The sequence below is a fragment of the Acipenser ruthenus genome, chromosome 5, assembly GCF_902713425.1.
Source record: "Acipenser ruthenus chromosome 5, fAciRut3.2 maternal haplotype, whole genome shotgun sequence".
Taxonomy (NCBI): Eukaryota; Metazoa; Chordata; class Actinopteri; order Acipenseriformes; family Acipenseridae; genus Acipenser; species Acipenser ruthenus.
The window spans coordinates 66,746,893-66,763,446 of record NC_081193.1 but is presented as its reverse complement, the minus strand read 5'-3'; the positions used below and the strand labels follow the sequence as shown (position 1 = coordinate 66,763,446).

The window sequence follows — 16,554 nt, the reverse complement described above, 5'->3', positions numbered from 1 at the left end:
ACAGAGCGTGACACTGTGCATCACAGCACAATACCAGAACATGTTGGAGAACTATTACCATGACCATTCCTCATGCCCATAATTATATTCAAAGTGCCTTCAGCTATTTTGTAATTGCTATGTAGCTTTTGGCTGCTGAAATCCCCCTATTGAAAAGCTATATATCCCAGACATATCAATTGAGTGGTTCTAAGTGGCCTTTGTCTTTTTATGGCTATATATTTTGTTTAAAAAGTCAGCTGGAGTCTATTTGATAATATGACATCAGATTTTGTCATAGGCCATTCTGGTTCTGAACCACTTAATTATATATCAACATAATATCTAAAATATATTTCTAGTCCAATTTGATATATTTGAAATGTATCAAATGTAAACTAAGGCCTAACTATATAATGGGTAGGTGCTGATATAATTAAATATATTTTAAGACATAAACATTTAATGGGTATATGTAAAAACATACGCTTTAAAGCCATTAAATAAAGTGTACTTTTGCTGGACAGTCAATGAAGCCAACAACTGCGCAGAGCAGTTATTAATGTCAAAGCTTTATGAAAGCTTTTGAATAGGTTCTGACAGTTTGTATCTTCCACTATTCCTTGTATACTGTGTTGAAAATGCCCCTTCCTTAAGTTATACACCCCAGTTTAAGGGGCATGCAAAAATAAAATAAATGTAATGAATGTATGTATAAAAGGAAAATATGAAACAAGTATTACAGAAAGTGTGAATAATGCCTTTTTCCGCACTCTTGGTCCGCACTCTGTACAGTTTGCTATGTTTGGTGTGAAGTGTGAACGACAAAGTCCGCTTGGGAAACAAACCATAACGAGTTTGCTAGTGTATTTTTTTTTAAAGTACTAAACTTTATCGGTATGCTCAGCAAGTTAATATAGCAGAGTCATTTATTAAGCTTTGTGTTAGTGCCATTCAAAAATACAATAAACAATCTTACGGATTATTTGTTTCATCATTCTGATTATGTTTATATCACATGTTTAAATTGTATTAGGTGATCTATTTTGTTCTAATCTGGCTTTTTGTACATTTAACATGTTTTAATTAGATGACAATATAAAGAAAATAATGAGTTGTTATGATCTGCAATAAATACACCCGGTGTTTAATTTTTAAACTATTATTGTGTTGTTATTGCTGTTATTTTAACAGCTTCAGAGTTGTTACGGCATCAGTTAATTGAAAAAAAATTAAAACATTTTTTCACTCTGGAAATCTGGTAATACAAAACTGCATGGACAGTGCACTTAACTGCAGCTCTGATAGAAATTTGGTCAGACACCAAAATCTAAGGCAAACTGGACAAAACTAACAAAAATAGTAAAATATATTCAGTATTTTCTCAAATTACTTTGTTTAATGTCGACAGTAGGAGAACTGTGCAGAATTACGTAACTGAATACTGCAATACTGTCAGTAGGTATTCAAGAAATGTATTAATTAAATTAGCGAAGTTCTCCCCCAGTTATTTCTTCCACAGCAATATGAAGGAATCTAAAACATGTTATTAAAAACTGGAGCAATGCATCAATAGCTGCCATCTTTCAGTATTCTTGCAGAATATTGTAAACATCTGGTTCACAGACCATATAAATGAACCGAGTGCACTTGCAAACTGCATTGTGAACACAAACAAACTCGGTCCTGAAAAAAAATGGAAAAGGACCAAAAAACAAACTTTAGCTCGCATACAACAAACTCGACCCCTTTGCTCGCAGGTAAGTGTGAACAGCAAGCACAATGATACATTGTTTCAAATGAAACGAACCAGACCGAGTCTGTTTGAAAAGGACCCAGTGTGAATGCAGCCTTAGTAAATTAAGTCATGCCTTATAACTTCAGCACAGTGGAAAACAGGGCACGATGTATTGTAGTAGGGTCAACAAAAAATCTAACTAGTATGAAAAAGAGCCATATTCATAAAAGTTTAACATTTCATTTTCCATGCCCTTTTTTCAGTTTTATAATGTAAATAGAGTAGAGTCATTTGTCATTTTCTGTTTTTCACTACATATTTCTTTTTAGCTCCCAGAGCCGGGTCAGAGGTGTTCGATACAAAGGGTAGGTAATAAGCTATTTACCTTTTCCAATTTAAAAAATCCCCATTCCTCTATTTACCAGGCCATCTCAGATTGGGGAACAGTTAATAGTATTAAGGAAACTTTGACCTAGGAATTGGTTAATAAAAAGAGTTTAATCATAAGTGTGTTGGTTAGAAAGAAAGAACCATTATATTTTTTATTTAGAATAAAATCATATGTAATATTTTCAAATGGGTTGCAAAGGGAAACCATCTCCAATTTAAAGACACAAAAGTTAGTGAGGTCTATAAGCAGAGATCTTTTGAGGAAGTGTGAATGAGGTTTTTGAAGGATAAGTGATGTTTTTAAGTACTCTTGAATGGTTACACTTTTTGAAACATTAAATACCCTTCCAAAGGATAACATTTTAACATTATTTAATATTTCAAACAAATCAAGATGATTGTCATTCATTCATAAATAACTTAAAGCTCACAGTCATAAAATAATTGATAAAAAAAACACTACTGTTCACAATGCATTGCAGTTGAGTTAATCTAGGTTGGCAAACATAAGTCAAAAACTTGTGTAGGAACTTAATGAAGATGTTAGCAAAATTGTGTGTATATTTGATTGTGTCTTTTAGGTTTATCTTGTTGTAATGTATTGTAAACAGCAGCGCAGCTGTAACTTATTAGGTATAACAGGATTGTATAATTTTTGCTAAACTGTTTGTAATTTTATTAAATGTAATCCCTCAGTACAAATCTTGAATATGAAGTGTTTCAGCATTTAGCAACTGAAAGCAAAATGCCTGGATTTGCGTAGCACAGTGCTCTATATAATAGTTTGCTAGCATTGCTGTGCACATTTTTGAAGTGCATTACAAGCTAGCTGCATGGTTTGACTGGAGAAGTTGAGTCCTAGAAAATAAATAGGCTGCTTGGCTGCACCTTTCCTCTAAAATGGCCGCTAGTAGCAAATGTATAAATTGCTACTCAGAGGTCAATGCTTTTGTTCAATTGTATAGTGGGTATCCCACATTGAAGTTTTGGAAAGTAATTTACTTTCTGCTCTGTTTATTCAGTTCATAGACTATTTCAGTCATAGGTGAGGGGTTAATAGAAAAGAAAGACCAGCAGTTGAATAAAGCAAAGGCCTAAAAGCTATAACATTCAGCTTCCAGGAGGCCTCAGGCCTCCTTATACTTCCTCCTTGTGATAATAGTTGTTATTGTGGTTGTTTTTCTTTTGAGAATGTGTTAGTTTTTTTTTTTAATTTCCAAAAATGCCCATATTCGTACACTCTCCATGTTTTCACTTGCAATCTGATTTCTGAACACCTATGTCACATGTATACGGTAATAAAACTAAATGTTTCATTTTTTTTTAAAGTAGAGATTGTCGATGCCTGGAAACCTGAAGTAGACCCCTTTGACACAGGTAGGACTTAGTGCAGTGTCTCAGGTTACACTGCATCTCCGCTCTTCATCTTCAAAAGAAACACTGAATGGCACCAGGGGACATCCCATAAGTGTGGCATTTCAGAGTAAGGCGCTTTAAATAATTATGCAGACAGAGACAACTTAAGTACTGAATTTGGGAAAATGAAATGAAAATATAATTTTTATGTACAAAGCCCTTAAGCAAATGGCAGATATTAAGATATAGTTCTATTTTTTAAAGAATTGGAGTGCCTTTATTTGATGTCAATACATTATTTCATGGGCACATATGCATTTAGCTATTTGTTAAAGCTTAGAAATGCTTCCAAGTTTCCTGAAAAAAAACTGTGAGTGAATCTTCCTTGCTGTGCTATACAATTGCAATTCTGTATTCTATGCGCTAATTCATGCTAGTTTCTGTTCATTAGTTGCCATGTACATTTATATAGATTCATGTGGTTTATTGTATGACACTTTTCTATCAAAACGTTTTAAGCAAATAAAGTAATTGATAGGTAATCCAAAATGATATTGTAGTTTCTTATAGTAATCACTATGCACACCTGTTAGAATTCTGCATGGGCAGAAACAAGGAAGGCCAAATGGAATGAATTTTCTGCTTTCATTTAAAGTGGTTGTAGTTAACAAAATAAGTTCATATATCTTATTGAGACCCCCAATTTTGTGAGCGCAGAATAGAACTAGTAAAATAAAGATGATATTATCAAGAGAATACAGTTGTAATTGAACAATTAAACTCACACCAATGGGCAAGATCTGCTAGACAACTGAAAGCAAGAACTAACAATGATATTATGTATGCATACTCTTGGTATATGTTGCAAGGGCTTCGGAGCGCCACTTGATGTGGGGGGCGGGGGGGCAAAGACCATGTTTAAGGTGGTACGGCTGGATTACATTATTAGATGGTCAATTCTGGTTTAAGTTTAGTTTAACAATTCCTGCTTTGAAAAAGTATGTTGTGTTATTATGTTTAATTTATTACATTTGTATTTAACAAAACATTAGGTAATTTTAATAATAACAAAATTACAAGTGTTTAATTTTACTGCTTTAAAGCCAGGCTACCTTAAACTGCATTGCGTAAAATAAAGCTGCTTTATGTGAGGACAGAAGTAAAAAGTTTACTAATAAAAAGTTTACAACAGATAACAACAAATAATTTAAATGGAAAATGTAAATAATATCTGAGAGAGGTTACTTATCACAATAATTAACATAGTTACTTGGAATACAATAGAATGAAAGTGCAAACACTCACCCAGATAGCAGGTTATGGGCCAAATTTTCCAAAGACATTCTGCCTGTTGGTATTTCTCTGTGCAAATGCCGATGCAATTGAGATTATGTCTGTCAGGGCGAGGGTTTCCTTATGGCAGTACCCACACATCAAGTCATTAAGTCTCTTCTGTGTAATTTTTTTATCGTAAAAAGTATGGTCTACTGCCGAGGCTGCTGTGGTCACTAACTGTGTACGAGGTTTCTTTGACAAAAGTAGAGAAGCTGGAAGCTTTAATCAATTCATTTGTCAGGAAATGGTTGGGAGTTCCGCGCTGCCTCAGCAGAGTGGGACTTTATGGTAAAGGAGTTGTAGCTGAGGAGTTTAAGTGCGCCAAGGTCCGACTGGAAATGACATTAGTAGAGTCACGTGACAAATGCGTAAGGGAGGCAGCACCTGTGTTGAAAACTGGAAGAAAGTGGGCAGCAAAGAAAGCCGTGGAAGATGCAAATTGGTGATATCATGGGGCAAGTTCAGCGTGGAAGAGGGGGTCTTGGTCTCATTAAGCTCCTCCTACATGGCACAAGGCAGCCCCAGCTCAACAGAGGAAGCTGGTAGTCAACGAGGTGCAGCCGCAGGAGGAGAGGATGAGGTGCATAAAGGCAGTTTCCCAGGCCAAGCAGGGAGAATGGATGAGATGGGAGAGTGTTGAACAACGCAAGATCGGCTGGCAAGACCTCCGGATAATGGAACAGAGCAGGATCAGTTTCCTCATCAGGTCAACGTATGATGTTCTCCCATCACAACAGAACCTAAACCTCTGGGTAGGAGAGGATCCCTCATGTCCTTTGTGTTCATCACCTGCAACATTAAGGCACATTTTGACAGGATGTAAGGTGGGTCTTAGCCAAGGACGGTTTACTTGGCGCTATGACCAGGTGCTGCGATGTTTGGCCTTAGCATTGGAAGACAAGCGTAACATGACTAATAAGTTGTCACCTGTTCCATCAAAACATTACACACAAAAGACAACATTCCTCCGCCCAGGAGAGCAACCACCAAGAAAAGGGGTTAAAACCAAGCCTCTCCCAGGACAACTGGAAGCTGCTAGAGACTGGAAAATGCTGGTGGATGTTGGTCAACGGCTTATTTTTCCACCGAGATTGCCACCACTAACCTTCGACCAGATATTGTCTTGTGGTCTGGATCAGCACGCCTTGTTCACCTGGCAGAGTTAACAGTGCCATGGGAGGATGCTGTAGATGAGGCGTATGAGAGGAAGAAACTGCGGTATGCTCAACTAGCCGCTGAAGTAGAACAGCGAGGATGCAGAGTCTGGGTTTACCCAGTGGAGGTGGGTTGTCAGGGAGTTGTTGTGAGATTTAGTTTTTTCATGTTGCCTGAAGGATTCAACAGCATTTTTCCAATTCTGGAAACCATCAACTGTGAATGCCCCTGCTGTGTTTTTGTTAACATTTAAACCCTTAGCTGTGCAGAACCGACAATATGTACAAAAAAAGCTTTCCCTTAGTGTTAGTGTTAGCCAGTTGTAGTCTTTAAACCAGTTAGACTGCACTGTTCTTGTTCGCTGAGACGTTCCCGTTCCTTGTACCCTCTTTGTTGTTTCCAGTATAGCAGGGTCGACTGGTTGGCATGGCCTGGTAAGATCTAGACAGCATTCGAAGGAACACAGAGGGAACTGTGGAAGTCACCGCGAATGGTTCTGTTTCAGTTTCTTCAGTTGCATTTTGTGTAGTTGCTGTTTCGTGGTCATCTGCTGGTGCCGTATCGATAGGTGTTTTGGATAGCTTGGCTGAAGTTAAAAAGAAAAATCAGTAATTGATTTATTTCCACCACGCTTCATATTTCTCTCATTTGGTCAAAATTCTCTTGTTAAATTATGTACAGTGAGTGACTGGCGCAAACAAATGACAAACGTAGAAGGGCACTGAATATAGATGTAATACATGATCTATGGGGCTGAATGGACCTTGGGAAAATATTTATATATATATATTTTTTTTTTTTTTTACCTGCTTATAGCGGCCTATGTGTTTGTTATTCTCTAATTAAAATCTCTATTTCCAGGCGTTGGTGTAAAAGAACAGGATTCAATCCCCAAATTTCCAGAACCCACTTCTCAAGGAGATCCAAGTATGTAAAGAAATGACATTTACCAATGAAGAGACGAGTGTTAGTTGGGATTAAGCACTATGATAACAGTGTGCGGGATCAGCTCTGTTGGATAATTATAACAGTCTTCATAAAACACCATGTAGATCATATGCGATATTGTGTTAAATGTAAAACATTAATAAACTCATTACCTGCTGTTTCATCCTGATGCATTCCATTTAGGAAAACAGTGGATTATAAATTATTTCAATGGAAAGTTGGTAAAACCCAGTTTCAGAAGATGACTCTTACTAGTTTTTGTTTTTGGTGTTTGCTCCTGCAGATTGCAAAGTGGATATTGTATTCCTAATGGACGGGAGCTGGAGCATAGGAAAGCGCCGCTTTAAAATCCAGAAAGAATTCCTGGCTGATATTTCCCAAGCCCTTGATGTTGGAATGGCCGGTCCTATGCTGGGCATTATTCAATTCGGGTAAAAAGGATTGCACTGATTTTCTTAATATCTTATACTGAGGATTCCCTTTCAAGTACGAAATGTTATTCCATTACCGATTGGGATATACCTCTGTGTAGCCCAATTTACCTGAGTACGTATGTAGCCTGCGCTGACTGTTTTGTTAGATGTTTGATTTTTCTACTTCTCTCCCTCTTCCTTCAGGAAAAATATTCACGCTTCTAGTATATCTTATACTTTTGTGTGTTTTCTGCACCTTTAGCCCTCGGTTCTAGTTACTTACCACCGCGGCCTTGTGTACTGCGGATTTCCTCGCTCCTTCCCCCTCTGGGCTAACTCTGCGCTCACCACTTCTTGCTGCTGCGCTCAATTGGGAGCCTTTTCTTTCTATTTCTTTTTCTCTCCCTCTAGTGCAAATAAGAAAGTGATATTTGTATTACTAACTTTATGAAAGAAAAGAGAATTCCTTTTTCTTTTCTGTCTTTCTTTCTCTATAGGGACCAGTTACTCTATACAGTTCCTACATGGCCCTCTCCCCTTTAGGGGCATGACGACAGTAACTGTCATGAATCCACAAAATCATATCTTTTTTTTTTTTTTTTTTAAATAATTTAGTCATTGCCAATTATTTTATTGTTTTCTCCCCAATTTGAAATGGCCAATTATTTTTAGGCTCAGCTCACCGCTACCACCCCTGCGCTGACTCGGGAGGGCGAAGACGAACACACGCTGTCCTCCAAAACGTGTGCCATCAGCCGACCGCTTTTTTTCACACTGCGGACTCACCATGCAGCCATCCAAGAGCTACAGCGTCGGAGGACAGCGCAGCTCTCGGGCAGCTTACAGGCAAGCCCGTAGGCGCCCGGCCAGACTACAGGGGTCACTGGTGCGCGGTGAACCGAGGACACCCTGGCTGACCTAACCCTCCCTCCCCCGGGCGGCACGCGGCCAATTGAGCGCTGTCCCCTGGAAGCTCCCGTCCTCGGTCGGCAAAGGAATAGCCTGGACTCGAACTCGCGACGTCCAGACTATAGGGCACATCCTGCACTCCACGTGGAGCTCCTTTACTGGATCCGCCACTTGGGAGCCCCCAACAAAATGATATCTTATGTCTCAGGAGATGTTAGCCTTGTTAAAAAAAACAGGCCATCTCCATTGTACACCCTCTCGGCGAGAGGGAGGGTTTTTACTTCAGGTACTTCCTGGTGCTGAAACGGGGTGGCAGCCTCGAGCTAATCCTCGACCTCAGACGGCTCAGCAGCTCAGACAGCTTTGAGGCGATGGAAATTCAAGATGCTAACAATGCAACAGGTGTTGCAGACAGTGAGGCCAGGTGACTGGTTCACCACGGTGGACCTCAAGGATGCCTATTTCCACATTGCCATAAGACCCGGTCACAGGAAGTAATTGCGGTTCGCTTTTCAGGGAACCTCTTACGTGTTCCGTGTCATGCTATTTGGCCGCTCCCTGGTGCCTTGCATGTTTTCCAAGTGCATGGACACTATACTGGCTAATATGTGTCGTGTCAACCACACAGGCATCGTTACACAAAGAGCTGGTCACTGGGCACCTGCAACGACTCGCCTCAAAAGCCGTTTGACACCCTTCCAGGTTTTGTATCGCATAATAATTACACTTCTAAGCCTCATTTACATTTAAAACAAAAAGCCAGCATTGGGATGGCAGCGGAGATCCTTATCATTTCAGGTTGCGTTTACACGTGTCTATCTTTATTTAATTCAAGCGCTGTGCTGCACAGTAAGGGGCATTTAAGAATACAAGTTAGCTACTGTCTCCACATCTATAGAATTATTTTAACCACACATGTCACCGACTGACATATTGAAGTAACAAAGTGCATGTTAAGTACACTGCTCCAACCTAACTGAACTATTAAAACAAACACAAACTTAAACAGCATGACACTATGATAGTCATCACACATAGCTTTTTGTGGCCTCAAAGCCACAGCACTAACACACCTAACTAGAGGTACAGTATAACAATCTTGTAAATGGCCAGCAGCAAGCTGTTTAATTATACTCAGTATAAGCATAAGCTTAATCTTTTGGAACTGCGGGCAGATCACTTGGCCCTACAGAATTTTTCAGGAGGCTACAAAGGAGACACGTGCTAGTTCGCACGACAACCTCCATCGTGTCGCCAATGAGCTTCTGCTCTGAGCCCAAGAAAATCTCCTGTCCCTAAAGGAAGTTCATCTGCTGGGGGCGATGACCTGAGCAGCAAAACTTCTCTTAACTGGCCCCCCCAGTTTGAAGTGGCAGCTTCATCCGGAGGTTGTGAACCTTGTCAGAGAGAGATTCGGGCACACAAAAGTAGACCTCTTTGCGACCCAGGAATCCACTCACTGCCCCCTCTGGTTCTCCCTGCTAAAGGGAGAGATGCTCTGGTCCACAAGTGGCCCAAGGCCCTGTTTTATGCCTTCCCACCGCTGGCGTTGCTAATGCTGTGTCAGACAAGAACATGTTCTGCTCATACACAAGCGGAGGACTTTGTGGCATCCCAACCCAGCAAGCCTGCAGTGTGGGTCTGACCCCTGAGCAGCTGCAACTAAGCCAGCCCGGTCTCTCGGATGAGGTTATTGCGACTCTCCAGAATGCCAGGGCCGCTTCTATGCGTTCCCAGTATGGAATGAGGAGTTTTCCAGACTTGGTTGTCTCGTGGGCTGGACCCAATCACTTGCCCCGTGGTAGCCATACTACAATTTTTGCAGGACCTTTTTAACAAGGTATACTTAAGGTCTACCTGGCAGCTATTTAACCTTACCATATTAAAATAGACTCCTCCCCAGGAGCTCACTTCCCGACGGGACAGTTTTTGAAGGAAGCTTGGATGTTGTGTCCTCCTAGGAAGGACCTTGTCCCTCACTGGCGGTTGAATGTGGTGCTTAACGTGCTTATGAAACCCCACCGTTCGAGTCTCTGTATTCAGCAGAGCTGAAATATTTATCTTTGAAGGCAGTTTTCCTACTAGCAATCACCTCTGTGAAAGTCACGCTCCATACTAACCCTGCTTTCCTCCCTAAAAGCATATCTGCTTTTCATCCATCACCCTTCCATTCTGACAGGGAGAGGAAGCTCCACATGCTGTGCCCAGTTAGGGCATTAGCGTACTATGCTGACTGGACTCTGGGTTGGCATCAAACAGAGCAGCTCTGTATCTGCTATGGGTCTAAGCTCCATGGACAAGCCCTGTCCAAACAGCTGCTGTCGAGGTGGATTGCAGACACTTTCCGGATTGCCTGTGATCTAGCCAACCTGCCCCCACCAGAGGTCACTGGTCATTCCACAAGAGGCCTTGCAACCTCTTGGGCATTATTCCAGGGTGCTTCTGTCCATGACAATACTGCACTATGGGCTTACACTAGGTTCTATAGACTGAATGTCTTAGATCCACAAAACCCTGGTTTTGGGACCAGTGCTCAGGGCAGCCACTCGGACTATCCTTTGATACACATATACCACAGTGTGGGTTTACCCTACACTTTTTCTCTAGTTTCTAGAGTTTGCCTGTTACAGCACACACACTGAGCACCCAAACCTGTTTAGGTTCTGTGGACTATATGTCATGGGTCCTCAAAACCTGGGCAAGTTTTTGCAAGTCCTGCACTTTCAATCAACCCTGGTTCCCTGAAATAGAAATTTTATCCTTTACCTTTCGAGGTTACTGCATTCACTCCAAAACAGCGAGTCTGAATATAAATTGTCGCTGATCCCTCCTGCTCGCTGCACTTCATCCCCTCGGATGCGGGACTTTATGCCTGACGCAGAGGGGGCTCTTTGAGCAGCTTTGACAGGTAAATCGGGCTACCGAGGTATATCCCAATCTGTAATGGATAACATTTCTATTTCAGGGAACCAGGGTTATGATATATAACCTAACATTCCCTTAACCAAATAGACTTCAGTGTAATGGTTCTTTACTATTGGGGAATGGTAGGACAAGGACAGCTACAATTAGGAGCCATTTTGTGTTATGCCACAGTGATAACATTTTCATATTTTGACCTACAGTATCTATGGTATCGCAATGATAACAACCAATAGACACTAAAAATCCATTGCAGTATCATTATACCATAACAGTTCCAGTGGGCTAACATCAGGACCACTGTGCATTATTTGTTCCATTCCTGGTTTTTAAAAGATAATATATCAGTATTAATCATTTACTAATGATACATTTTAAACGTTTATATAAACGTTTCATGGAGGGCTGTATTTTATATTCAATAAAGGGCTGGATAGATTCCAAGCACTGTAACAAGAGGCTTAATGACTCACTAGACTGTAAAACACTTTTTCCTAGCCAGACCCACCTCAGTGTACATTGCCCAAACGAGCTCTGATATAAAGAAACCACCCCAGGACATGACTCCAGTGCTATAATAGAGGATAACACAATTAATTAGCAGTGAGAAATGACACAGATGGATGAAGTTTCATAAGGTGGGTGAATAATAATGCCTGAAACATTACAACCATTTAGAGAATGACTAAATGGCATAACTGTTGCCAAGTACTGAGAACTAGGAAGATAGAGTATTGTACAGGGTGCAAGTCTGGAACCATAGGCTCTCGACCGACTTTTAGAATGTGATTCTCAATGTCTGTGGCACTGAGGCACGCCCCATGCTCCAACATGTATACAGTACCTAATCTGCACTGTTTACACATATGTCTGAAGGTAGATGGACAATGAACAATTATGAATCGTGGAATGTCCTTCTTTTAGGCCTATCAGTACAAACTTCTGAAACCAGAACATAGGAGTTTTAATTGTTACTATTTCACCTGATAAAAACTGTTCCAAGCACTTATTACAGGCTCTGTAAGAAGTGTTTTGAACATCATTTTACTCAGCTTCCATTGTAAGTTTATACAATATAGGATTGTATACACTTCTGTTACAAAAAAAAAAAAAAAACCTTTTCTAGATAAAATATATTTAATTCTCTCCTCATAGCTACCATTAAATGAATAAACCATCCACATTTTAGTACTATTTAATTTGTTATGTGTTTAATATGTTTTGTATAATTATCTATTGGTGGTTCTGCTTCTGTAATTACTAATGTCCTTTTCAGTCTGCTTCTGAAAAGCTGAAAAGTTAGAAATAACCACGAGGGCTATACGTGTCAACTGAGTAAGTGGGAAAACTCTACACATTTACGGGGGGGGGGGGGGGCAGAAATCGCAGCTGCACACCAACGAATTTCAGAAATTCAGCTTTCAGCCGCAGACCCAATGGTTGAAAAAGGACACTTTCCAGAGTAGTTAGTTAGCCTGGTAAATAATGGTCAAAGCAGTAACAATAATAGAATATTATAGATAACACACATGACAGGACTAAACAGGTAAAACATGTAATGTTATGAAAATGTAGATGATATAAAGTATATATCCTAACTGTCCTTTTCTTTATATTCTGAGTCTTTTTTGTAGGTGACCATAACTGGGCACAGTATTTTACAAGTACAAAACTAAATGTAATGATGAATGTTTCAAATGTCTTCAATTAAAATGTTTGAAATTGAATGTATTAAGTTTCTTTTAGTATTTCTACGAAGTGTTAAAATTATAGACAGAAGATTCTACAAGTACAGCATGGTACAAGTATCCCATCAGAATCCTCTATGTACACCCTAAATACACAAAGGTTATTTATATTTTGAGCTGAGAAATTAGAAATGTGACTGATTATTTTGGTTGATTGTTACTATAGAGATGATCCAGTCACAGAATTCAACCTGAAGAGCTACTCCAGTTCCAGAGAGCTGAAGCCTGTAATAGAGAAGATTGTCCAGAAGGGGGGCCTCTCCAATGTCGGTGAGTAACAGACAGAAAGCATGCTGTGTAATTTAGGTCCTGTCCACACTACATAACCGATCTCAAGAACCATACTCTGCGTTCTAATGAATCCAGCTTCAAGGGCCCACACTGAAGTACCGTTTCATGTTTAGTGTCCTTAATGCATACACAATGCAAATAGTTTGGTTACATTCCTAGCAGCGCAATGGACAGTGGGACTTAATATGATAGTATCCCACCATGCACTGTATTTTTTTTTTTTTAAATGTGTCATGTCCCATATTAATAGAGGTAGTGTAGATGCTAACTGTACTCAGCACTTTAAGCCAGTTTAAAACCAACAAATATGGTTTAAATGCATAGTGTGGACAGGACCTTAGAAATGTTTACAACAGCTTGTTGTAATCTGCAGAGTTTAATTAAATAGACAAATTAGAAATTGGATTAGCTGTCAAATTAGTGAAAGATACATACATTTTAATTTCTGCAGCATTGACACAAGCCCATTAAAATCTACTTACAGTAAGTAGTTTAGTGCCAAGCATTGATATTGTTATTTCTGGAAAGTGTGAGTTGGAGAGGACCTTATTTTATATAGCTTTTATTTAACAGCATCTGTATGCATACAAAACCCTAATATCCAAGCTAACTGATCCCAGTAAGCTTTTTGAAGAAATGAGTCTGCTCCAATATCATTAACTCTCATCTCATTAACATTAGGATTTAGGATTCAGTTTCACTAATATTGAGAACCAGTCTAAAAAAAAAACTTGATTAGTTTATTTGCTCACACACAAACAAAACGAACACTAATAATAATCAAAATCCAGTGTAACTAATATTCCTTCTCATGTTGTGATGGTTATTTTCAGGAAAGGCCCTGTCCTACACCAACAAACACTTCTTCAGTGATGCCAGTGGCAATCGAGGGGGCCCTCCCAATGTGGCCGTGGTGCTGGTGGATGGTTGGCCCACTGACAAAGTGGAGGAGGCCTCGCGTCTGGCTAGGGAATCAGGAATCAACATCTTCTTTGTCACCATTGAAGGCCCAGATGAGAATGAGAAGCAAAATGTTGTGGAGACAAACTTTGTAGACAAGGTAATCACAGTTTACAGTGTTTAATTATTCAAGTGGAAGACCAAAGGATGACATCACAGAAATGTAATTATTAAAGTGATAACTACAGCACGCATTGAGTGTCTGAGGAGAGAACAGTCTTTGAAGTGGATGGCTAATGATTTGTTCCTTTTTAAGGTCTATTTTTTCATTATAGTATCAACCACTTACACCGTCCAGGGTTATTGCGGGCAGGCATTTATTTTGGGCAAATAGCATTTGCCGTTTGCCATTCCCATTGATTTCAATAACAAAGGCATCGTTTATACCGTGTTAAGCACGTCGTATATTTTGGGCAAACTCAGCTGTTTGTATCTCGTTATTCACATAGATTTAAATAACAAATGCACTGCTTATACTGTAGTCTTACATGGCTGGAAAGAGAAAAGCGATGAAAATTCAGTGTAAATAAAATGTCTCTGTTAGGTGCTGTGCACTTGTCAGCAAACAATGTAACGTTGCTTCAAAAAGCTGGGGACAATGTGGGAATGGACCGGATTATGGACTGGGGAAGGGGATGGGAGTACTCTGTAAATAATGTGTGTTTGTAAACTGTGTTATTCAGATCTGTTAGTCTTCTCTGTGTGTTTTGGTGCTTGTGTGACTTAGAGCTGAAAGACTGCCTGTTTGTGAGTGCGTCACTGAGGGGGGTGGGAGCAGGTCTGACACAACCAGTCAGAGATAGGGAGTGTTAGACCAATGAGTGAGGAAGGGGGAGGGACTTGGGTGTGTGTGTGCGTGGAGATGACAGTTTGAAAGAAAGAGAGAAGCCGGATCTGGCGGGGGGGAGACCTGAGAGAGTTAAGAGAGGTTGAGTTTGTGAGTGAGAGGAGAGGAATGAGAGCCATTGTTCACTAAAAGCTAAAAAAATAATAAATACAGTGGTTTCCTATTGCTTTGATCAGCAACTGTTGTCTGTCTCATTATATCCTGGAAACCCCGCAGCTCAGCGCTACAATATGTAAATAAATCTTGTTCGCCTGTGGGGCGTATCAACTTCAACCTCCATCTCGATCTCCTGCCTGTCACTCAGCAGCGAATGCACGCATCCACGCGGCAGACGACTACTCTGTCACAAGCATTAATACCCTGTATCTTTCGAAACAAGAGATTTAGGGGAGCTCCCTAATAAAAGCTGAATCTTAAAACAATAATAATGTAGTACAGTAATTGTTACAGCTGTGTATAATGGTATTTAAAACACGATTAATTTATCCACCTTTTTACATATCTGCCCTTACTCTGGTCCCATTGCAGTCGGATACGTGGCGGATTACTGTAATTTTTATTACATTCATAGGTTTTAATACATCTTTTTTATTAGTGTAATGAGTGTCTTAATAAATATTTTTAACCGCATACACGCTTTTTGTTTTGACTACTGTACTGGTGATTGGGAGACATTTTGAAGGTTATTGTGTGGGAGTTTATACCATCCATCGCTTACTGTGGGTGAATCACGATAACACAAACGCGCTAGTTCTAAGCAGTGGCGACTGTAATTAAACAAGTCAGCTATGTTCGGCTCCTGCTCCGTGCAGTGTCCGAGGATGAGTTTGTAACGTCCCGGTATATCACAGGATATACAGGTTTGGAACACTAATGAAAGGCAAAGAAATTTCACTTGTCAAATGTTAAATATAGCTCATTCAACTTTTTGCCTTTTTAATGCTATTTTGTTCTGTATGACCACAGGCTGTTTGCAGGACGAACGGTTTCTTCTCTCTGAACGTGCCCAGCTGGTTCGCGCTACGCAAGGCGGTTCAGCCCCTGGTGAAGCGGGTTTGTGATACAGACCGGCTGGTATGCAGCAAGACCTGCCTCAATGCAGCTGACATCGCCTTCATCATTGATGGCTCCAGCAGCGTGGGCACGGGCAACTTCCGTACTGTGCTGCAGTTTGTGGCCAACATCACCAAGGAGTTTGAAATCTCCGATACAGACACGCGTGTGGGTGCCGTGCAGTACACTTATGAGCAGCGGCTGGAGTTTGCATTCGGCCAGTACAACAGCAAACCAGAATTGCTCAATGCCATCAAGCGTATTAACTACTGGAGTGGAGGCACTAGCACAGGGGCAGCAATCACCTACACCTCTGAGCAGCTCTTCAGCAAATCCAAGCCCAACAAGCGCAAGATCATGATCGTCATCACAGACGGGCGTTCCTATGACGACGTCCGGGCACCAGCATTGGCCGTTCATCGCAACGGTAAGAGATCAAAGTAGTATGTGCATGAGCTTAGCTTGTTTCACAAATAGATATATAAAGAAGTGAATTTTGATATTCAACTT

General features: G+C 40.3%; 1 protein-coding gene across 7 annotated transcripts in view; it reads left to right on the top strand.

Annotated features, from left to right (window-relative positions):
- LOC117402346 (vitrin-like) overlaps positions 1–16,554 on the top strand; it is a 64,349-nt gene that overhangs the window by 43,642 nt on the left and 4,153 nt on the right. For 5 of the 7 annotated variants that reach the window (XM_034003401.3, XM_034003406.3, XM_034003403.3 and 2 more), the window contains 7 exons: positions 2,047–2,082; positions 3,437–3,484; positions 6,815–6,880; positions 7,185–7,332; positions 13,060–13,163; positions 14,018–14,244; positions 15,958–16,471. In XM_034003401.3, coding sequence (XP_033859292.2) covers positions 2,047–2,082; positions 3,437–3,484; positions 6,815–6,880; positions 7,185–7,332; positions 13,060–13,163; positions 14,018–14,244; positions 15,958–16,471 — 1,143 coding nt within the window. The remainder of the gene's footprint in view (positions 1–2,046; positions 2,083–3,436; positions 3,485–6,814; positions 6,881–7,184; positions 7,333–13,059; positions 13,164–14,017; positions 14,245–15,957; positions 16,472–16,554) is intronic. The other 2 variants (XM_034003405.3, XM_034003402.3) reach the window with 1 other exon arrangement.